The 24,340-nt window shown below is 51.2% G+C and overlaps 1 protein-coding gene across 1 annotated transcript in view; it reads left to right on the top strand.

Annotated features, from left to right (window-relative positions):
* LOC115383911 (alsin-like) overlaps positions 1 to 6,040 on the top strand; it is a 44,971-nt gene extending 38,931 nt beyond the window's left edge. Inside the window, 6 exon segments of the mRNA XM_030086113.1 lie at positions 2 to 39; positions 180 to 260; positions 345 to 438; positions 4,687 to 4,795; positions 4,873 to 5,007; positions 5,849 to 6,040. Coding sequence (XP_029941973.1) covers positions 2 to 39; positions 180 to 260; positions 345 to 438; positions 4,687 to 4,795; positions 4,873 to 5,007; positions 5,849 to 6,040 — 649 coding nt within the window.
* Positions 6,041 to 24,340: the final 18,300 nt, after the last annotated feature.

Raw genomic sequence — 24,340 nt, forward strand, 5'->3', positions numbered from 1 at the left:
GACACCCGGACCACCCGCCCCGCCTGGTGGCCCTCCTTGGTGAGTGGGACATGTGGACCAGCTCACGGCCTCCAGCCGGTCTCAGATGGACATGTCCTCCTCAGTCTCAGACAGACATGTCCTCCTCAGTCTCAGACAGACATGTCCTCCTCAGTCTCAGACAGACATGTCCTCCTCAGGAGCGTCGGGCGTCGGCGTGAACGAGCTGCGGAGGCGTCTGATCGAGATGAACCCCACCGTCTTCCAGGGAGCCGTCCCTCGTACGAACGCTGCCCGGCTGGACGTCTCCGAGGCCGAGACGGCCCGGGGAACGGACCGGATGTGACCTGTCTTTCCTCCTTCAGACACCACCAGACCGGCCCGGGGCTACGAGGAGGACGGCCGCGAGTATTTCTTCACCACCAGAGACGTCTTTGACCACATGGTCTGTAACAGCAGGTACCAGCAGGACTGTCCACACTCTGTCCTGTCTTCACCATGTCCACACACCTGATGAATAGAACTGGAAGCGCCAAGTGGCTCAGTCACATGACTGGTTCTCCCACGAGGCTCAGCTGAAACTCCCGCAGTTACTGGAGGAAGATGCTCTATTACCTGGATGTTAGAAGAGGACGATGCCCCATAAAAGCTAACAGTTAGCCAGCTACAGACTGCACCGCTCCAGATCATGCTAAAGCTAACAGTTAGCCAGCTACAGACTGCACCGCTTCAGATCATGCTAAAGCTAACAGTTAGCCAGCTACAGACTGCACCGCTTCAGATCATGCTAAAGCTAACAGTTAGCCAGCTACAGACTGCACCGCTTCAGATCATGCTAAAGCTAACAGTTAGCCAGCTACAGACTGCACCGCTTCAGATCATGCTAAAGCTAACACTTAGCTAACAGTTCTAATCAGTGCAGAAGTTGAACTGAGAGATGACGGCTGCTTCCACTGCTGTTCCGCTGCTGTTCCGCTGCTGTTCCCTGCTGTTCCACTGCTGTTCCACTGCTGTTCCCTGCTGTTCCCTGCTGTTCCACTGCTGTTCCCTGCTGTTCCACTGCTGTTCCACGGCTGTTCCACTGCTGTTCCCTGCTGTTCCACGGCTGTTCCACTGCTGTTCCCTGCTGTTCCACTGCTGTTCCCTGCTGTTCCCTGCTGTTCCGCTGCTGTTCCGCTGCTGTTCCACTGCTGTTCCCTGCTGTTCCACTGCTGTTCCACGGCTGTTCCACGGCTGTTCCACTGCTGTTCCCTGCTGTTCCACTGCTGTTCCCTGCTGTTCCCTGCTGTTCCACTGCTGTTCCCTGCTGTTCCACTGCTGTTCCCTGCTGTTCCCTGCTGTTCCACTGCTGTTCCCTGCTGTTCCACTGCTGTTCCCTGCTGTTCCCTGCTGTTCCGCTGCTGTTCCACGGCTGTTCCACTGCTGTTCCCTGTTGTTCCACTGCTGTTCCCTGCTGTTCCACTGCTGTTCCGCTGCTGTTCCACGGCTGTTCCACTGCTCTTCCCTGCTGTTCCCTGCTGTTCCATTGCTGTTCCCTGCTGTTCCACGGCTGTTCCACGGCTGTTCCACGGCTGTTCCTTGCTGTTCCACTGCCGTTCCCTGCTGTTCCACTGCTGTTCCCTGCTGTTCCACGGCTGTTCTACGGCTGTTCCCTGTTGTTCCACTGCTGTTCCCTGCTGTTCCACTGCTGTTCCCTGCTGTTCCCTGCTGTTCCACGGCTGTTCCCTGCTGTTCCACTGCTGTTCCCTGCTGTTCCCTGCTGTTCCACGGCTGTTCCACTGCTGTTCCCTGCTGTTCCACTGCTGTTCCACTGCTGTTCCCTGCTGTTCCACTGCTGTTCCCTGCTGTTCCCTGCTGTTCCGCTGCTGTTCCGCTGCTGTTCCACTGCTGTTCCCTGCTGTTCCACTGCTGTTCCACGGCTGTTCCACGGCTGTTCCACTGCTGTTCCCTGCTGTTCCACTGCTGTTCCCTGCTGTTCCCTGCTGTTCCACTGCTGTTCCCTGCTGTTCCACTGCTGTTCCCTGCTGTTCCCTGCTGTTCCACTGCTGTTCCCTGCTGTTCCACTGCTGTTCCCTGCTGTTCCCTGCTGTTCCGCTGCTGTTCCACGGCTGTTCCACTGCTGTTCCCTGTTGTTCCACTGCTGTTCCCTGCTGTTCCACTGCTGTTCCGCTGCTGTTCCACGGCTGTTCCACTGCTCTTCCCTGCTGTTCCCTGCTGTTCCATTGCTGTTCCCTGCTGTTCCACGGCTGTTCCACGGCTGTTCCACGGCTGTTCCTTGCTGTTCCACTGCCGTTCCCTGCTGTTCCACTGCTGTTCCCTGCTGTTCCACGGCTGTTCTACGGCTGTTCCCTGTTGTTCCACTGCTGTTCCCTGCTGTTCCACTGCTGTTCCCTGCTGTTCCCTGCTGTTCCACGGCTGTTCCCTGCTGTTCCACTGCTGTTCCCTGCTGTTCCCTGCTGTTCCACGGCTGTTCCACTGCTGTTCCCTGCTGTTCCACTGCTGTTCCACTGCTGTTCCCTGCTGTTCCACTGCTGTTCCCTGCTGTTCCCTGCTGTTCCACGGCTGTTCCCTGCTGTTCCACTGCTGTTCCCTGCTGTTCCCTGCTGTTCCACGGCTGTTCCACTGCTGTTCCCTGCTGTTCCCTGCTGTTCCACGGCTGTTCCACTCCTGTTCCCTGCTGTTCCACTGCTGTTCCCTGCTGTTCCCTGCTGTTCCACTGCTGTTCCCTGCTGTTCCCTGCTGTTCCCTGCTGTTCCACGGCTGTTCCCTGTTGTTCCACTGCTGTTCCCTGCTGTTCCCTGCTGTTCGCTGCTGTTCCCTGCTGTTCCACGGCTGTTCCACTGCTGTTCCCTGCTGTTCCCTGCTGTTCCACTGCTGTTCCCTGCTGTTCGCTGCTGTTCCCTGCTGTTCCACGGCTGTTCCACTGCTGTTCCCTGCTGTTCCCTGCTGTTCCACTGCTGTTCCCTGCTGTTCCCTGCTGTTCCACTGCTGTTCCCTGCTGTTCCACGGCTGTTCCACGGCTGTTCCACGGCTGTTCCTTGCTGTTCCACTGCCGTTCCCTGCTGTTCCACTGCTGTTCCCTGCTGTTCCACGGCTGTTCTACGGCTGTTCCCTGTTGTTCCACTGCTGTTCCCTGCTGTTCCACTGCTGTTCCCTGCTGTTCCCTGCTGTTCCACGGCTGTTCCCTGCTGTTCCACTGCTGTTCCCTGCTGTTCCACGGCTGTTCCACTGCTGTTCCCTGCTGTTCCACGGCTGTTCCACTCCTGTTCCCTGCTGTTCCACTGCTGTTCCCTGCTGTTCCCTGCTGTTCCACTGCTGTTCCCTGCTGTTCCCTGCTGTTCCCTGCTGTTCCACGGCTGTTCCCTGTTGTTCCACTGCTGTTCCCTGCTGTTCCCTGCTGTTCGCTGCTGTTCCCTGCTGTTCCACGGCTGTTCCACTGCTGTTCCCTGCTGTTCCCTGCTGTTCCACTGCTGTTCCCTGCTGTTCGCTGCTGTTCCCTGCTGTTCCACGGCTGTTCCACTGCTGTTCCCTGCTGTTCCCTGCTGTTCCACTGCTGTTCCCTGCTGTTCCCTGCTGTTCCACTGCTGTCCCCTGCTGTTCCCTGCGGTTCCACGGCTGTTCCCTGCTGTTCGCTGCTGTTCCCTGCTGTTCCACTGCTCTTCCCTGCTGTTCCCTGCTGTTCCATTGCTGTTCCCTGCTGTTCCCTGTTGTTGCACTGCTGTTCCCTGCTGTTCCACTGCCGTTCCCTGCCGTTCCCTGCTGTTCCACTGCTGTTCCGTGCTGTTCCCTGCTGTTCCACGGCTGTTCCCTGTTGTTCCACTGCTGTTCCCTGCTGTTCCACTGCTGTTCCCTGCTGTTCCCTGCTGTTCCACGGCTGTTCCACTGCTGTTCCCTGCTGTTCCCTGCTGTTCCACTGCTGTTCCACTGCTGTTCCCTGCTGTTCCCTGCTGTTCCACTGCTGTTCCCTGCTGTTCCCTGCTGTTCCACGGCTGTTCCACGGCTGTTCCACTGCTGTTCCCTGCTGTTCCCTGCTGTTCCACTGCTGTTCCCTGCTGTTCCCTGCTGTTCCACTGCTGTTCCCTGCTGTTCCCTGCTGTTCCACTGCTGTTCCCTGCTGTTCCCTGCTGTTCCACGGCTGTTCCACTGCTGTTCCCTGCTGTTCCACTGCTGTTCCCTGCTGTTCCCTGCTGTTCCACGGCTGTTCCCTGCTGTTCCCTGCTGTTCCACGGCTGTTCCACTGCTGTTCCCTGCTGTTCCACGGCTGTTCCCTGTTGTTCCACTGCTGTTCCCTGCTGTTCCACTGCTGTTCCCTGCTGTTCCCTGCTGTTCCACGGCTGTTCCACTGCTGTTCCCTGCTGTTCCCTGCTGTTCCACTGCTGTTCCACTGCTGTTCCCTGCTGTTCCCTGCTGTTCCACTGCTGTTCCCTGCTGTTCCCTGCTGTTCCACGGCTGTTCCACGGCTGTTCCACTGCTGTTCCCTGCTGTTCCCTGCTGTTCCACTGCTGTTCCCTGCTGTTCCCTGCTGTTCCACTGCTGTTCCCTGCTGTTCCCTGCTGTTCCACTGCTGTTCCCTGCTGTTCCACTGCTGTTCCCTGCTGTTCCCTGCTGTTCCACGGCTGTTCCCTGCTGTTCCACGGCTGTTCCACTGCTGTTCCCTGCTGTTCCCTGCTGTTCCCTGCTGTTCCCCTGCTGTCCTGGGACTGCCAGGTTCCTGGAGTATGGGGAGTACCACGGCCACCTGTACGGTACCAGCGTGGACTCGGTCCTGGCGGTGTTGCGCAGCGGGAAGATGTGCGTCGTGGACATCGAGCCCAGCGTGAGTCCCCCCCCCCCGTGTGGACGTCTCCCTGGAGGACTCTGAGCCACCAACCTGTGGTCTTGACGTGTCTCCAGGCCGTTCAGGCTGTGAGGAGCCACCAGCTGAGGGCCTACATCATCTACGTGAAGCCCCCCCCTCTGGAGCGCCTGCGGCAGACCCGGCGGGACGCCTCCATCACCACCACCTACTACGTTAACAGACCCTTCAAGGTACGGTCCCCGTCTCATCCCGTTTGGTCGGGTACCAGAGAGTCCTGTGAGTGGAGGCGGCTCTGAAAAGAGCCTGAAATCAGCTGATCCAGAGTCGGTCTCTGGGGTTGATGCTGAATCCGTGTATCATTTGTTCAATTGATATTCAATTAGGAATCAAAAAACAAAATATTGGAAAAAAATGAGTTGTTTTTCCTTTTTTTGTTTTTCAAATAAAAACAAATAAATGAAAATTGGTTGTTTTTCAGTATCCCGTTTGTTAAGACAGATCAAATAAAGCAAAGTTGAAATTCGGCCACAGAGCAGACTTTAATGTGATTTTTTAATTTCTTCGATCTCCGTGACCCAGAAGTTCTATCGTCTGTTTTGGTTTTTGCCCGGTGGCAAAGTGGGCGGGTCTCGTCAACCTGTGGGTCAGTTTAAGTCCAGCACACACTACAGAAGGATCAGGCCGAATTTTGCCTCGATCTTCTCCTCCCGACCGAAGCCAACAGGGTCCGACTGTCGGGAGTATGGAATGAGTCCGGATCCGATCCTCCTCTGGTGTTCAGAGAGATGTTTTCTGTTCGGAGCCTCTCGGGAGGCGTCGGAAGGGAAGATCGTAGGTAATGAACATGTTTAATATTTCCGATCGCAAATCCTGTGGTGTGTGGAGCTCCGAGAGGCGCCGATCCGATCAGCTGAGAGCCGACCTGTCCACACCCCCGGAATAGAGCTCCCCGATTGGCTGAACAGTCCCAGACCCTGTTTGAAAGATTATTTAGAAATGTTGTTCATTAAAGGTTAAATGTGGAAGTTAAAGGACCTTAAATGCAGCGGACTGGACCGGTTTCCTCCTCAGGAGGAAGACTTCCAGGACATGGAGGACTCGGCCCGGAACCTCGAGTCCCACTTCTGTCAGTTCTTTGATCATGTGATCGTCAACGACGACCTGCAGGACTCCTGCGTCCAGCTGCTGACGGCGGTGAGGAGGGCCCAGGACGAGCCGCAGTGGGTCCCGGCCAGCTGGATCCGGGCCAGCCAAGAGTCCTAGACCCCGCCCATCACTGTCCCAGACCCAGTCCTAGACCCCGCCCATCACTGTCCCAGACCCAGTCCTAGACCCCGCCCATCACTGTCCCAGACCCAGTCCTAGACCCCGCCCATCACTGTCCCAGACCCAGTCCTAGACCCCGCCCATCACTGTCCCGGACCCAGTCCTAGACCCCGCCCATCACTGTCCCAGACCCAGTCCTAGACCCCGCCCATCACTGTCCCAGACCCAGTCCTAGACCCCGCCCATCACTGTCCCTCCGTCACACACAGCTTGGAGCTGGACTCAGACCCAGAGAAACCCGTCCTGTTGAGCCGGTTTGGGTGAGTCAGGCTGGTCCTCCTGTTAGCTTAAAGACTGGGTGAGGGTTCAATTCCTGCTCTGCTCACCGATGTTGATGACGATGTTTAAAGGTCACAAGTCAACTTGTAGTTTTTCTTGATTCTTGATGGATGTTCTGTGTATTTGTACCATATTGAAGCTTCAAACTGTGTAACTTTGAAGTCACTCCTAGAGGGGTGAGTTTGAAGTCACTCCTAGAGGCGTGAGTTTGAAGTCACTCCCAGAGGCGTGAGTTTGAAGTCACTCCCAGAGGGGTGAGTTTGAAGTCACTCCTAGAGGCGTGAGTTTGAAGTCACTCCCAGAGGCGTGAGTTTGAAGTCACTCCTAGAGGGGTGAGTTTGAAGTCACTCCTAGAGGGGTGAGTTTGAAGTCACTCCCAGAGGGGTGAGTTTGAAGTCACTCCTAGAGGGGTGAGTTTGAAGTCACTCCCAGAGGGGTGAGTTTGAAGTCACTCCTAGAGGGGTGAGTTTGAAGTCACTCCTAGAGGCGTGAGTTTGAAGTCACTCCCAGAGGGGTGAGTTTGAAGTCACTCCTAGAGGGGTGAGTTTGAAGTCACTCCTAGAGGGGTGAGTTTGAAGTCATTCCCAGAGGGGTGAGTTTGAAGTCACTCCTAGAGGGGTGAGTTTGAAGTCACTCCTAGAGGCGTGAGTTTGAAGTCACTCCCAGAGGCGTGAGTTTGAAGTCACTCCCAGAGGGGTGAGTTTGAAGGCAGTGTAATGATTCTGGTGCAGGAGCCTCGTGTTTTCAAAAAGTTCCAAGTGAAAAATCAGAAAGGAGTGTTTTTCCACCTGGCTGGTGATGGGATCTGTTGCTGGAGGGAAAGGAAGACGTGCTCCTGGAGAACCTGGAGATCTGCCAGGTGAACAGTCGAACATCTGGGTGTCGGTTCCAGATGTCACATTTATGAGCCAGCTCTTCTGTAATGATGTACTTATTAAAATGGTGTTTTAGCAATATGTTATCGCTGTTGTTTCCCCTTCCTTTTGTCCTCATGCTTCTGTTCATCATGTTGTGTGTCGTGGTGCTTCCTGCTTTCTTTGGTTTTTATTGCACTTTTTTCATTTTGTATGTGCTGACTAGAGTTTGAATGAGAAAGGACTGAATGATTCAAAGGACTGTTTTGTGATCAGTTTGACAGCTATCTCCATTAGTTTGGGAAAGTTTAACAGTTTAGCTTTAATTTTAGTCAAAGACATGTAAATATAGGCTTCATGGCTTCATGGTTTGTAGCGGCGTCACTGGCGGCCATCTTGCTCCAGGCAGCTTTCAGCTGATCTGCAATTCATTTTAGGTAAAAAAAAAAACATTATCATTTCACAATTTAATTAATTAATTCATGGTCCGCGTGTTGCAGTGGATCTTGAATTTATTTTATCTGTCAACCTTGCCCATCAAAGTTGGTGGGCGGGGCTAACGTGAATCTAGTCCAATCCACTGCTTTGGCCTGCCTTAAAACCGGAAGTCGAAGAAATTCAAAGGCTGTGTCTGAAATCACCCCGTTCCCTATATAGTGCACTATTCCCTATATAGTGCACTATTCCCTATATAGTGCACTATTCCCTATATAGGCCGTTTTGTAGGGGTGTCCGAAGGCCTCGTGAGCACCAATGTTTCCTACATAGTGCACTCAATGTATCCCACAATTCACCGTGAAATCTAGTGGACAGCCGATGGTCACTAGACGAAGCAATATATCCCATCATGCACTGCAGTCGGGGCACGTTAGAATTGTGTGACACTAATGACTGTAATGGAAATTTCTCATGTATGCATGCTTTTTCTCACTTGTAGTGCTCGCAGAGGTATTTTTGTAAACAACCGTAGCTCACACACTCAGATGTGTGGGGAACCATGAATGCTTTGTCTAGAATTTACTTTTCCTGATAATCTTAGCGTAGCAGCTGCGGCACTCGTGGGAGTCTTCCTGTGTCCAGCCTACGGCTGGGTGCAGTCAAGGCCCCTGGGAGTGAACGTAGCAGATAGTTATTAGAGGCTTGCACGCCCCTGCGAGGGCAGAACTCACTCTGTTACTCTGTTGACTGCGTGACTTCTCCTGCTGTACAGCATAATAAAAGATACCAAAACGAACTCACCGGCGGAAGCCCTTTATTAAATAAAATTGCCATAACAGTTGGCGTCACGAACAGGATCCTATGAGTGGAATCCGGCGGAGGACAGAGACCTGGTGATTGGCCATCCTGCGGACAAATTGCTGCAGCCCCGCCGCCATTGACGGACTCTATGGGGACCGGGTCTGAGCCTACCGTCCGGACCACCGCTAGGATCCACGAACTGGTTTCCCTCCTTTTCGGGGAAACTCCTACAAGCACCCGGTGAGTTCTTTCCATATTGGACTGGTTGGAGGGCGAGTGACTGATGTAGTGCCGGTCACTATAATACACAGCATAAAACTTCAATCCTCCCAGAGTGTTTAGTGTTTGGAGTGGGAGAGAGATTGGAGAGGGTTTTTTAGCACTTTTGCACCCTCGGGTCTGGGCTGGGACCGTAGAGGCGAAAAGGCCGTTGGAGACGTCCAATTGAAAATGGGTAACAGATCTGTTAAAGAGAAGAGTCCTCCAGACACCCCAATATGTAATGACATGTCAGGAAGGTATGGGCCCGAGTGTGTGGGACGTGTGAGAGAATTGAGTGAATGGTTTGGGTTCCCCAAAGGGGGGAAGTTTGAGCATGAGACAGTGACTGGTTCTGCTAAAATGTTCACTGGGAAACAGGAAAACCAGGGATAAAAAGAAGATTGAGAAGTCACTTTGGATGAGTGAAGCTGGAAGCAGAGGTAGAAAGCAGAGGGACATCCGCTTAGGGAGAGAACAGGGAGAGAAAACATCATGAGGGACATGAAAGGGTTTTACTACAGATACATGTGTCTCCGTGCCATCTGCTCTCTTTCGAGGTTGATTCGTACTGGACGTCGGATGTGTGAGGAAAGTGACTGGACTCCTCCCCTTCAAACATCCATCCAACCACCATGGCCTCTGCTCTACTCTACTCCCACCCTCTCTGACGTGTCGAACTCCACCTCTGCATCGGCTTCCTGCTGAAGGAGTGGTCTGGTCTGTCAGACACTCCCAACACATCGGCGCTGGAAAGCACCACCTCCTGGATGAACGATGGAAGTAAAAACCGAGCCAACAGCTCAACATCATTCATGGTTCTTCCGAAGCAACTCTCCTCAGGGCTCAAGCTACAAGCACCACCCTGAGGGGGACGGAGGACGCCAGGGTGAGGCTGGTGGACAGACTGGACACTGGGTCCGTGACTGCCCACATAAGAACTGTGGACATGGACGATGGTGTGGAGAACCAGGCAGAGGAGCACAAGAAGGGGGGACACCGGGTCACGTTGAATTCTTATCCAACTGACGGAGGAAATTCGGACTGAGAAGATGAAATCACCACTCACTGATGGCATGGGTGACGTACGCAAAACAACACACAACCTGCTAACCGCAATGAAGAAGCGCTTTGCACTGATACACAGCTGCACAGGGTCAGTATAGAGTAGCAGAGCTTGAAAAGAATACAAAAAACAACACACTGATTAATTGTATTTCATGCACAATTATTGATGTACATCACGCTCAAGATAACACGGAAACCTGTGGGATTTTTATTTTAGTTTATTTTTATAAACTTGGTTGATTCTGGGACGGTGAATTGGATGTTGACTCCTGGTGATAGAAGAAAGCTTTCCATGTCCACTGAGATGCGACATGTTCTTATTGTCTAAACTTTGCCCGATGACTCTGATTGACTGACAGTCGATGATCAAACTGGAGATGGTGCTCACATCAACCGCAAATTTAAAACTTCAGACAAACCCCAGTGCATATTATATGCACTGTGCATACAGGACGTGATGTTGACTATGAACAATGTTTTTTTCCAGGACTTTGACAGTGATTTGACTATATCAACATTTTTTTGACAGGACTCAGTGCGCAGCGTCTGTATGTCTGTCTACTGTCCAGATGTCTTTGTTTAATGTTTCAGGTTCTCACAAATATTTCCAAAGTTCCCTTGCCAAATCCCGCGATGGGCAATGGAATGATTTGGGACGGTTTGTGCGACAACGCGTGATTTCAGCCGACTGCTGATCCAACCCTCCAATATTCGCCATCTCTCTCAGCATATCGTAAGACCTCCGCTGAAGTACATGTTCCAATGAGCATGCTCGAATAACCACGTATGCAAATTGTGTTTTCAAGAACAAACGGAACAAAAGTTCACTTTGTTAGGATCAGAATGTAAAACCTTATTAATTTAATCTTGAGAGGGTTTTTTTTTATTCCAGACCCTCCAAAGCGAACTGTAAAACAAACAGTTCATTCAGTAGCTGCATCTTTATCAGCTGAGGAGCTGAGGACAGTTGAATATAAAACAATTGCAGAGGCCTGAGAGACAGCATCACACACACAGCCTATTGAGCTGATGATGTGGGGTTGAAGATGCACCGATCAGATAGTTTAGTACAAAATAATATACTAAGGTGTTTTTGTTTTGTTTTCTGTCTGGGAAGCATTTGTTTGTTTTGTTAGAAAATTCCTGCAGGTACCCCCATCGCTCCGATCCACAATCCCCATCCTCCATTGCCAGCCGCACCACAAGGACCTGAGGAGAGCAGCTTCACAGCAGCGGGAAGTACAGACACACACACACAACTAGAGGGACTCAGATTGACACAGATTTAGGGAGAAATTGGTTTTTCCTGAGCCTGTGAGGACATGTGCGGTGATTCTGTTCTTCTCTTTCTGCTGAGACTTTTTTTAATGCAGGAGAGAAGGAGGAACTGTTGTGGCTGTGGAAGCAGTGGACACAATAATGGAAGGAGCTGCTCCAGAGGCTGGAGGCGGGGCGGCTGGCGGTTCAGGAGGTTGTGGAGGCGGTGGGGTTTTGACTACGAACGTGGAAACTTCCGACGTGATGACGACATGTTGACTGCTGGCTGATCGCCGAGGTCAGAGCATGAACACACACACACACACACACACACACACACACACACACACACACACACACACACACACACACACACACACACGGACACTTACAAAACCACACAGACAGAGAAGAAGAGAAGTAATTGGAATTCCCAAAGTTATTTTATCAACTTTCAAATGGTGATGCATTTATTGTATCTGGTCACTCTCAAGGGAGAAATATTAATGGGTCAACAGAACTGATCAATCCTGATAAAGGGAGAAAGAAGAGGCAGCAGGCTGCCTCCCTTATGGGTCACTTCTCCCCCCACAGCGCTGTGGCTCTGACCACAGGCTGTGAGGCTCATCGTCTTAGTGAAATTATTTAAGATGTCAGGCTTTAATATTGTGAACTTTATGTTTATCTGTACGTATTATGGAGAAAATATACCGATGCTAAACACACAAGAGAACTTATTTAAAGGTATAATACACGATTTAGATTTCTGGGTGGATCACCTAAATAATTGGTGGGTCCTTTTGTCAATCATTCTGATGAGCTGCTTTCGTAAGGCGGTTCTCCGTGCTTGCGCCCAATCAGCTTCTCCCTTTTGCGCATTCAGAGTGTTTCTGTAGCCGTGAGCTTCTGAGCTCGTACTGACCGATGGCGAGTCTGACATAATGAAACTGTAGCTGTTTCGGGAAAAAAGCTTTATTTATGAGCGAGGCGGATCGCAGAAACTGTAAACAGAGCCGTGCACGCCGGAGAAGCGGAGATCGCGCTCGTACACTTCCGCGTTTCCTGGGAGAAGCAGGAGAGCCGGGCGGAGGGTCTGGCGCATGGCGTTGTTCAAAAAGTGAGTAACAGACTTGGGGCTTCGTCTTTTCGAGAAAATCGTGTATTGGACCTTTAAGTGAAGGTTTGTTTATGATTGGCTACAAGAACCCTCAATCAAATGTCAGTTTCAAGATCCACTGACACAGATGGAACTTCCACCTCCATCTGTTTTAGCTGGAATATTTGTGGACTGAACAAAGATTATGTAGCTTAATAGGCTCGGTTAAACCTTGCTGAGTAACACTGAGGCCACGTGTCACATTAGCAAGTCCTGGATGATGGCAGTGGTTACAGGTATTGTATGTGTTATGGCGTGAATAACTGCTGAAGGTGTTTAGTTGAGACGGACGGTCCATATGATACACCTGATTTCACACCAAATCCGCTCACCAGGAAACAGGTTGTCTCTTTCCTGGGAATGTATTCCTGCTGCCGACAGTTTATTCCAAATGATTTTGATTTTATTGCTCCCATTAGGTCTCTGACTGCATGTTTGCAGGTTTCCTGGACTCCAGATGCACTGGAAGCGTCCCGGGCCCTGCAGTCTTTCTTCACTTTTCTGTCTCGACCTGTCATTTCGTTGTTTCTGATATTGAACAAACTGTGATGTTATGGTTCTGATAGTTCTGGTAAAATGATAATGTTCCTTCTATATTAGCAGCTTGCTTCACGATGCGCTGTTTTGACCGCCAGGCTCAGGTTGTTTGGGATTCACGCCGGGGGAATGGACGGCGTTGAAGGACATGCTGATAACATGCAGCTTGTGTTTGAGGTTGTTTTCATGGAGCTGTCTCTTCAGACTGCTCAGCCCCTCCTTTACACTCTCACCAACTTTCTGGGGAATGAGGACAGTTTTTTTTCTCGCTCGGAGCTTCGATTGACAAACTAACCCATTCTGATGTGATATATTCTTGGTGTACATGGTGGTTCTGAGGGGGGAATGGTACATCAGGCCTTATCATTCCCACCAGGTCACATCATTGTGGTTTTCTGGGAAGTTCTCAGTGGTGGCAGAACAGCACTGTAGAGTGTTTGGTGTATGCAGCTCACAAGGCAAGGCGAGGAGAACGCTGTGGGGAATGCTGCTCACCGCCACCTGAGTACCCTGTGACCACCTGATGGTGGACTTCGTGGAGCTGACTCTGTTTCAGATCAGACAGACCATCACAGGGCCCTTCCCCTCCTGGCTGAAGGGCCTCTCCACTCTTCGCTGGCTGAACCCAGGTGACTGGATCCAGGTGAAGGACTTCTGCAGGAAACACTGGAAGGCCAGGCAGTGGCCAGGTCCAGGTCCTGCTGGACTCATGCTGCCTTTAAGGTAGCAAAGCGAGCTACCTGGAGCCAGGCGAGTCACTGTAAGCCTTTCCCAGCACCACCCTGACTCCAACAGCTGATCTCCCAGCCACAGGGCAGAATAATCCCTGAGATCAGCTCCTGTGTGAGGTAGTCCACCCTCCACCAGGCAACGGTGAAGATGTTCCTGCTCCTGAGGGTGCTGCTGCCCCAAACCGCAGTGGCCCCCCTGCTTCGTTGCAGACGTATGGTGGACCTCACAGGACTCCAGGACAGCCTGTGGCGGAGAGCTGCCCCTACGGTAGCTCCAGAGTCACATGATGCCAACTGTACTGTTTGTGCTTTTAAGACTTATGCTGCCTCCGCTAACACTTTACCATTCCTTGTTCCTTGTTCCTGTTCCTCTCCAGGATTCTCTCTACACGTTTCTGCATGCAGGCAGGAATAGCACTGGCACAGAGCTGCAACATCCTTGGTTCTCACTCTAACCCTTACCCTTACCCTTAGCCTTAGCCTTAGCCTTAGCCTTAGTCTTACCCTTACCCTTTCCCTCTCCTTTTCAGCAGCATTCTAAGGAGGTGTCTTCCCTTAGCATGGCACCATTCATAACCAGCATGAGAGCATGAGAGCCTCACTAGTCTTGTTACTGATGGATTTGACCTCCTCATGGAGGAGCAGAAGGCTGTGTGTCCTGGGCCTGCTGAACAGAGTGGCCCTGGACCTCCTTCTTGAAAAGAAAGGGGGGTTTGCCCTCTCATAGGTGACCAGCACTGCTCCTGGGTTCCTGACATCTCAGAGAACATGACTAACATAGACACTCAGCTGTCTTCCCTGCTTGCTGAATTTAGCTCTCAGGAAACGGGTGTCCCCTTGTCTGGATGGGACTTCTGGGATGGCTGACTGAGGGCAGCTGGCGAGCTTGGCTTACTAAGGTTGCTGGCATGCTTGCTATTTTCCTGTCGATTCTGGGGGTTTTCTCCTGCTGCATTATTCCCCTAGTCCGTTGTCTGGTTGCTCGCATGTTCACAACTACTTTGGCTCATTATACTTTGCTTCATTCCACTGAACTGTTTGCGTCCTTGTTCGCTCACCTTTCTGATGATTCTGATGATGATGATGCTGATGATTTGGGGTTGATTGACTGATGTGGGGTGTCTGTTGGCATCTTGTGTTGAAGTTGATTAAACCGTGGTTGATTTAATCAAAAGGGGGGAATGTAATGGAAATTTCTCATGTATGCATGCTTTTTCTCACTTGTAGTGCTCGCAGAGGTATTTTTGTAAACAACCGTAGCTCACACACTCAGATGTGTGGGGAACCATGAATGCTTTGTCTAGAATTTACTTTTCCTGATAATCTTAGCGTAGCAGCTGCGGCACTCGTGGGAGTCTTCCTGTGTCCAGCCTACGGCTGGGTGCAGTCAAGGCCCCTGGGAGTGAACGTAGCAGATAGTTATTAGAGGCTTGCACGCCCCTGCGAGGGCAGAACTCACTCTGTTACTCTGTTGACTGCGTGACTTCTCCTGCTGTACAGCATAATAAAAGATACCAAAACGAACTCACCGGCGGAAGCCCTTTATTAAATAAAATTGCCATAACATGACGTAATTAACTGTGCGGCGAAGTAGTGTCCGAAACCGTCCACTACATAGTCCACTCCATACTATTCCCTCAGTAGCGAGTAGGGAATAGGGATTGAGCGAGTGATTTCGGACACAGCCAAAGTCTACAGTAAACACAGTGGTGAGTGAAAAACTCTGAAATATTAGCGTTATTGTTCAACAGAACATAGTTTTAACAGTGTTTTCGGTGAGAATACAGCTGTTTAGAATGTCGATATGGAGTCAGTCTTTTCACATCAAGCTTATTGGTAAATTTGTTCCTATGATTTCGGACATCTGGGGACCGGACGGCTTAACGAGGCGATCCGGCGCTCAGCTGCTTCCCGTGGGCTGCAACGCTAACGTATAAATGAGAGGTGAATGTTAATATTGACCATAAAGTTCACTTGTCTCGGTGAGTAAACGTCTTCTACTGGCTCTACTGCTGAATGTTGAGCCTTCCGACTAAAACCAATCAAGGAGTTACCAGAACCTGGTCCAGAGGTGATCTGCAGCCAGATGTGGATGGAGTGAGGTTTGTTTTTCTATGCTTCAATTAACGTATGTATGAATAATACATTGAGTTGGTAGTGTGTGATTCTTGTTTGTGTGTCCTCCTCAGAGGCTTTGGGACGTCTGCACGGTCGGCTGTGATGCCAAACAAGCTAAGAATAAAAGAGGCATGATCTGAAGGCCTGATCCAAGGTATCAGACCTGGTTCTGTACTTTAATGACACCAGAGAGGCTTCCTGTGACTCATATACTGTGATGTTATGGTAAGAGTTCACTGTGTGTCCTCAGTGTTTGTGTTTCTGGTTATTGAGATAAAGCCTCTTCCTTCCAACAGGTTGTCAGTCTGGAGTCATAAAGGCTCCTGGTTCTGCAGGTCTGAGTCTGAACCTCCACCCAGCAGAGGACCAACTGGTTCATGGGGGTCTGAGCAGGACCAGGGCCTCATCACATCCCAGGTTGTCAATATAGACCTCAGTAAAGCTCCTCTGGCGTCACAAACACCCTGCAGGAGGATGGAGGGGAAACTCTCTGTTTAGGGAACAGATGTTTCTGTGGTTCTGCAGGAGGAGGAGTTCTGACGTGGCTCCATCAACAGACTCCAGCAGGACGGAGAAATGCCTGAAGACCAGGACAGCAAAGCTCCAGGTTCCTCCTCCTGCTCCTGTCTGGAAGTGGATCACTGAGATGAGGTTCATCAGCTCATCCTCAACACTGAGGACGGTCCAGCAGGACCCTGCAGAACCAGACCGGAGCTCCTGACTCCATCCAGGAGCGTTTTCCTGGAGCAGAATCTGTAGGATCTGTTCTCCCAGGAAACCCTGGAGACAGGAGTCACATGACCTCCAGAGAACCCTGAAGACTGGAGTCACGTGACCTCCAGAGAACCCTGAAGACTGGAGTCACGTGACCTCCAGAGAACCCTGAAGACTGGAGTCACATCACCACCTTATCATTGACCTGTGCTTATTGTTGTTGTTGTTCCTGGTAAATAAAAACATTTTTAACCTAGCTGATGTTTCTAACTTATTTTATTCTTGAAGGTTCTGTTGAAGTTTTTTAAACTTTCCTTGAACTCCTGACTTCTTTGTTAGACTCCTGTTTATGATTAATATCTCTCTTTGCTTAACAGAGTAACACACTGCATTTACTGAAGAGAACTGAACGGTTCTAATGATGTGTTCAGCGATATGGTGTATATCAGACAATGTAAATCAGCATCATGAAGACCGGAGCAGACGGAGGACAGAGGACACACAGGGAGGACAGAAGGCACACAGGGAGGACAGAGGACACACAGGGAGGACAGAGGACACACAGGTATGACACGCAGTAAAACATACAGTGAAATAATTGTATTTGTAGAAATGTCTGATCACCTGCTTTTCTTCTCAGGTTAGCTTCAAGGTAAACAGTAGCTGAAAGGCTGTACAGGAGGACAGGAGGCTAGAAGTAAGAGTAGCTCTGTGTTATATACAGCATCTTTGTGACAGAATAGGTACAAGCAGTTTTGCCACATTTTTCTACAGTCTAGATCATCCTTTATTGTCATTTTAACATTTTTCCAATGTTTAATGCTGCGACTTGCGACCTGGCAGCAGGCGGTGAGTGGAAGCTGTAGTTCCTGCTGTGGCCACTGGGTGGCAGCAGGCGGTGAGTGGAAGCTGTAGTTCCTGCTGTGGCCGCTGGGTGGCAGCAGGCGGTGAGTGGAAGCTGTAGTTCCTGCTGTGGCCGCTGGGTGGCAGCAGGCGGTGAGTGGAAGCTGTAGTTCCTGCTGTGGCCGTTGGGTGGCAGCAGGCGGTGAGTGGAAGCTGTAGTTCCTGCTGTGGCCGCTGGGTGGCAGCAGGCGGTGAGTGGAAGCTGTAGTTCCTGCTGTGGCCACTGGGTGGCAGCAGGCGGTGAGTGGAAGCTGTAGTTCCTGCTGTGGCCGCTGGGTGGCAGCAGGCGGTGAGTGGAAGCTGTAGTTCCTGCTGTGGCCGCTGGGTGGCAGCAGGCGGTGAGTGGAAGCTGTAGTTCCTGCTGTGGCCGCTGGGTGGCAGCAGGCGGTGAGTGGAAGCTGTAGTTCCTGCTGTGGCCGCTGGGTGGCAGCAGGCGGTGAGTGGAAGCTGTAGTTCCTGCTGTGGCCGCTGGGTGGCAGCAGGCGGTGAGTGGAAGCTGTAGTTCCTGCTGTGGCCGCTGGGTGGCAGCAGGCGGTGAGTGGAAGCTGTAGTTCCTGCTGTGGTCTCTGGGTGGCAGCAGGCGGTGAGTGGAAGCTGTAGTTCCTGCTGTGGCCGCTGGGTGGCAGCAGGCGGTGAGTGGAAGCTGTAGTTCCTGCTGTGGCCGCTGGGTGGCAGCAGGCGGTGAGTGGAAGCTGTAGTTCCTGCTGTGGTCGCTGGGCGGCTGCTGGCGGCATAGACATAATAAAGAGTCGACCCCGCTTGGGGCGCTGCGCAATGAGAAATACGGCCGCCATCTTGGTCCGGTCGAGAGGCACATATGCTCCAGTCATTCATGTGGGGATTCAGCCGGAGCCCTGTGTGTCGGTCACAGTGAGCAGAACTCTTGGTTTAAACCAAATGACACAGTAAAGTCCAGAATTGATTTTTGGTTAATTTCTGTTCCCAGGTTGCACCTTGTCCTGGACTGTTCTGTGTCTGCTGCTCCTCTAAACGGATCACTCGGTTCTGAAAAGAACCTTTTCATCACAGGAATAAGGGCTGCTGGAAGTTCAATGCAAGTCTATTGAAGAATCAAACCGACATTAAAACAGTTGATTGTGGAAGTGATGACTGAAGGCTCTTTAACATCACGTTTCTAAATGGGAGTTTCTTAAATTCAAAATTCAGGAATTCTCTCTTCATTTTGGGAAAATGTTTAATAGGAACTGCAGACAAACTGAGCTGAATTTGATTAATGGTGTGGGTTTGCTTATAGCCCCACAGCTCAGCCACCATGTGTTGGAGTTCACCCCAGTGAACCAGAGGGTCGCATCCCTGGTCCTTCGGGTCGGGGACAGGTGCCTCACTGTTATTTCGGCTTACGGGCCGAACAGCAGTGCAGAGTACCCGGCCTTCTTGGAGTCCCTGGGAGGGGTGCTGGACAGTGCTCCGACTGGGGACTCCATGGTTCTACTGGGGGACTTCAACGCCCACGTGGGCAGCGACAGTGAGACCTGGAAGGGGGTGATTGGATCGCACGGCCTCCCCGATCTGAACCCGAGTGGTGTTCTGTTATTGGACTTCTGTGCTAGTCACAGTTTGTCCATAACAAACACCATGTTGGAGCACAGGGGGGTCCATAAGACCACCTGGCACCAGGACACCCGAGGTCGGAGGTCGATGATCGACTTTGTTGTCGTGTAATCTGACCTTTGACCTCATGTTTTGGACACTCGGGTGAAGAGAGGAGCAGAGCTGTGGACCGATCTCCACCTGGTGGTGAGTTGGATTCGTTGGCGGAGGAGGAAACCAGACAGACTTGGCAGACCCAAACGTGTTGTGAGGGTCTGCTGGGAACGTCTGGTGGAACCCTCTGTCAGCAGGGTTTTCAACTCCCACCTCCGGGAGAGCTTCTCTCATGTCCCGAGGGAGGCTGGGGACATTGAGTGCTAGTGGACCATGTCCTCCACCTCCATTGTCGAAGCAGCTGCCCGGAGCTGTGGTCGTAAGGTCTCCGGTGCCTGTCGTGGCGGCAACCCCCGAATCCGGTGGTGGACACCGGAGGTGAGGGCTGCCGTCAAGCTGAAGAAGGAGTCCTATCGAGCCTTGTTGGCTCATGGGACTCCAGAAGCAGCTGACAGGTACCGGCAGGCCAAGCGAACTGCAGCCCGAGTGGTTGTGGAGGCAAAAACTCGGGTCTGGGAGGAGTTCGGGGAGGCCATGGAGGAGGACTATCGGTCGGCCTCGAAGAAATTCTGGCAAACCGTCCGGCGCCTCAGGAGGGGAAAGCAGGTCTCCGCCAACACTGTTTACAGTGGAGGAGGAGCTGCTGACCTCAACTGGGGATATCATAGGATGATGGAAGGAAGACTTCGAGGACCTCCTCAATCCCGTCGCCACGTCTTCCGCCACGTAGAGGAAGCAGAGGCTGAGGTCTCAGTGGTGGACTGAGGTCTCAGAGGTGGACTCGTCCATCACCCAAGCTGAAGTCACCGAGGTGGTTGGTAAGCTCCTCGGCGGCAAGGCACCGGGGGTGGACGAGATTCGCCCTGAGTACCTCAAGTCTCTGGATGTGCAGGGACTGTCTTGGTTGACACGTCTCTGCAACATCGCGTGGCGGTCGGGGACGGTGCCTCTGGACTGGCAGACCGGGGTGGTGGTCCCCCTGTTTAAAAAGGGGGACCGGAGGGTCTGCTCCAACTGTAGGGGGATCACACTCCTCAGCCTCCCCGGGAAAGTCTATTCCAGGGTACTGGAGAGGAGGATCCGACCGATAGTCGAACCTCGGATCCAGGAGGAACAATGCGGTTTTCGTCCTGGTCGTGAAACAGTGGACCAGCTCTAGACCCTCCATAAGGGGCTCGAGGGCTCGTGGGAGTTCGCCCAACCAGTCCACATGTGTTTTGTGGACTTGGAGAAGGCGTTCAACCGCGTCCCTTGTGGTGTCTTGTGGGGGGGCTCTGGGAATACGGAGTCCGGGGCCCCTTGTTATGGGCCGTCCGTTCTCTGTATGACCAGAGTAGGAGTCTGGTCCGCATTGCCGGCAGTAAGTCGGACCTGTTCCCGGTGCATGTTGGACTCCGGCAGGGCTGCCCTTTGTCACCGGTTCTGTTCATTATTTTTATGGACAGAATTTCTAGGTGTAGCCAGGTCCCGGAGGGGGTCCGGTTCGGGAACCACAGGATTTCATCTCTGCTTTTTGCAGATGATGTTGTCCTGTTGGCTTCATCGAACCCGGACCTACAGCATGCACTGGGGCGGTTCGCAGCCGAGTGTGAAGCGACAGGAATGAGGATCAGCACCTCCAAATCCGAGGCCATGGTCCTCGACCGGAACAAGGTATCCTGCCCTCTCCAGGTTGGTGGAGAGACTCTGGCCCAGGTGGAGGAGTTCAAGTATCTTGGGGTCTTGTTCACAGTGGGGGACGGATGGAGGTGAGATTGACAGGCGGATCGGTGCAGCGGCTGCAGTGATCAGTCGTATCGGTCCGTTGTGGTGAAGAGGGAGCTGAGCTGAAAGGCGAAGCTCTCAATTTACCGGTCAGTCTACGTTCCCACCCTCACCTATGGTCATGAGCTTTGGGTCATGACCGGAAGGACAAGATCCCGGATACAAGCGGCTGAAATGAGCTTCCTCCGTAGGGGGGCTGGACTCCCTGAGAGACAGGGGGAGGGGCTATGTCACCAGGGAGGAGCTCGGAGTAGAGCCGCTACTCCTCCACATCAAGAGGAACCAGCTGAGGAGGCTCGGGCATCTGTTCAGGACGCCTCCTGGACGCCTCCCTGGGGAGGTTTTCCGGGCATGTCCCACTGGGAGGAGACCCCGGGGAAGACCCAGGACACGCTGGAGAGACTATGTCTCTCCAGCGTGTCCTGGGAACGCCTTGGGATCCTCCCAGAGGAGCTGGAGGAAGTGTCTGGGGACAGGAAGTCTGGGCATCTCTGCTGAGACTGCTGCCCCCGCGACCCGGCCTGGATAAGCGGTTGAAGATGGATGGATGGATGGATGGATGGAAATTAACTTTTGTATGAAAGCTTCACTCTCTGATTGCGATCAACAGAATTTATTAAGTTTGCAAACAAAGTTAGATGAAATACATCTCAACAAAGGTGCTGTGTGAGATCCAGGGCTGAAGGGATGGAGGGCGGTGAAAAGGGTTCTGCATAGAGAACAGACGACAGGAGAGGAACTCAGGTAGAAATGTATTAATCATCCATTATTACTCAGGAGTTAGTTTCATTTTTTATCCCACCATGTTTTCCATGAAGGCCTCTGACACATTGTTCAGGCAGATAGAAAATATTATTCCTTCTGTAGAGGAAGAGTTTGGTGATTTCAGTGATTCTGATCTCCCTGATCTTGATCTCAGCAAGAGTCTGTCCTCCAGTAAATCCCCCGGCTGTGATGCTCGGACTTCCTGCTTTTACCCACATTTCTGGGATGTTTTAAAAGTTGCTGGTTTGCTCGTTGCAACTGCTAGTTCGTCGTTTCCTTCCACCATGAAGCAAGGAGTAATTACCTTGATTCCTTAAACCTGGTAAAGTCCCTAGAATCACAGATGACCTTCGACCTTTCTGAACAGACTATAAAATTATCACACATGTTTATGTGAACAGACTTAAAACCAATTTAGAAAAGATTATTAGTGACTCTCAATCTGGCTTCATGAAAAAAACGATCCAATCATAACAATGTTGGTTTAGTTATAAATCTGTTGGATTAGAATCTCCTCATTGAGGACAATGGTTTTGTTTAATTTCTTGACTTTGATAAAGCTTTTGATCCAGTTGAACATTCTTCTATTTTTCAGTCTCTTAAACTGTTTGGCTTCGGTGTTAAATGTAGAAATACCATTGAGTCGCTTTATGATCATGGAAACACTTCAGTCTCTTTACCGGGAGGCTCTTCAACAAGATCTGATGTCAAACGTGGTGTAAAGCAGGGCTGCCCAAGTTCTCCATTTCTGTCCATTATTTCTTCTGAAATGCTTTCTATTGTTATCAAGAACTCAAGCACTGCTCCCTGAGAGGTACTGGGCAAGCCTCTGATCATTAGCCAGTTAGCAGACGATACAACTGTTTTCGTGAAACATACCAGTTCACTCGGCCGAGTCTTTTGGACGGAGATGCATTGAAAATGCGTTTGGAGGTGTATCTATCCTGCGTATTCCTTAGCTATTCTGAGCAGACCCATCAAGAAGATGAATCAGATTGTGTTTGATTTTGTCTGGAGAATAAAAACCCACTATGTTAAAAAACGGATTTGATTAAAGAATATGAAAGAGGAGGTTTACAAGCCACAGACTTTGGTCACATGAATGGAACCGTGAAGATGAACTGGTTCAAATTCTTTTCAAGCAACAACAATAGTTGTTGGTTCCATATCCCCAGAGAAATTTTTAATAAAATATGAGGTATTGATCTGTTATTAAGACTTAGCCATTCAGAGATTGCCTCTCAAACTGTCCCTTTTTCACCAACAAGTTCTTTTATACTGGAAACTACCTTACAATCACAATTTCACTCCACACAATACCCCAATCTGGAATGACAGATATACTGTAATCAACAGAAAATCACTACAATAAAGACTCAATGCAGCCTATGATCAGGTCAGCTAGGGACTCTAAACCATCATTATTAAAAACTGCCCTAGGAGCTGGAATGCTGTGGGAAGTACGGTGCACTGAGCCCTGTCCTCTAATGTCTGAATGTTCTTCCCTTTAGTCCCTTCATTGCTTTTCACCTGCTGTCCCCCCCTTCGAGGGGGAGTCTTCTCCAGTTTCAGTTGCTGACTCCACTATTACGAGGGCCTACGAACAAGCTCCGTCCGGACCGGGAGGACACTCCTGTCGGTCCTGCCCGTGGACTGGCTTCAGTTCTACTGCTGGGATCTGTGGTTCTTGTGCTGGACCGTCCAACGGATTGTCCTCAACATAGTCCTAGGCTTTACTTCTTATTGTCTCATGCTAGCTGTTGCCAAAGCTGTCCGTCCCTGGGAGAGGGATCCCTCCATACTGTGGTTCTCCCCAAGATCTCTTCTTTTCCCACTGGGTTTCTGGAGTTTGTTCTTGCCGGATGTGAGGGTCTAAGGCGGTGGTTGCTTCATTTTGTCTCGTTACTGTGAATTTGACATATTAACATTATGCTTATTCACTGTTTTTATTTTTACCAACCAATGTAACATCTTGAAGCCTCTGAGGCAGCTGTTGTTGTGATACTGGGCTGTTCAAAAATACATTGATTGATAAAAATGTCTGGTCTGTTATTCAGTTTGTTGATCAAGAAGGATGTATAATGTCACATGAAGATTTCTGTTTAAAATATCATATAAATAACAGCCAGAAAGCTTCCACTTCTATAACAAAAGCTCTTCCTGATGTGGGACTATGGACCTCTTTTATTGTGTTTTTATATTTGTTTTATTTGCATGTTTGTTGTTGTGATTTTATTGGTTGCTGTGGACATTTTTAATTGAGTGAGGCCATTCCCACTACCTGCAGTCTTCAGAGGCGAACATGAGCGCACCTGAAGCCGATCCGACTCATCAGGGCTGCAGTGTGGGAGGGAGAGATCCCAACATTTAAGCAGGGCAGGTGTGGAGCAGGAGGGGAGCGCAGCAGAGGAGACGAGGCCAGTCCACGCTGCACAGGAGGAGCGAGGCAGTGGAGCGGGACGACACAGAGAGGGCCAGCAACACGACCCAACGGAGACCGCCAGCACCCGGGACTCCAACAGCGGCAGGGTCTGATCCCTGCCTTGCCTGTGAGTGGCCGCTGTTGAGATGGGGGCGCTAAAGGGGCGGTGCAGCCTCGGCTGTGGGGGATCGATCGCTGTGGGCTCTTTCCTGGCCGTGTTGCGTCTGCCTGCAGGGGGTCGCTGCCGGTGTGACCGGACCGGGTGCAGAGGAAGCGGGAACAGGAGCCACTGGCTGTGCGATTCAGGGTGGGCTCAAACCAACGTCCCGGGCGGAGGTCCACACGAGGTCGAACCAACGCAGCGATCAGAGGACTTGGAGCGGGTTCCTCAGGAACTGACGACAGCTGTGGTTTTTATTTTCATTTTTTCAGAAGGACTAATCCTGTTAATTTTTTATTTGTAAAACAGTTTTTTTTTTTTTTTTAACTTGTAATAAATACGCTGCA

The sequence above is a fragment of the Salarias fasciatus genome, assembly GCF_902148845.1.
Source record: "Salarias fasciatus chromosome 23 unlocalized genomic scaffold, fSalaFa1.1 super_scaffold_20, whole genome shotgun sequence".
Taxonomy (NCBI): Eukaryota; Metazoa; Chordata; class Actinopteri; order Blenniiformes; family Blenniidae; genus Salarias; species Salarias fasciatus.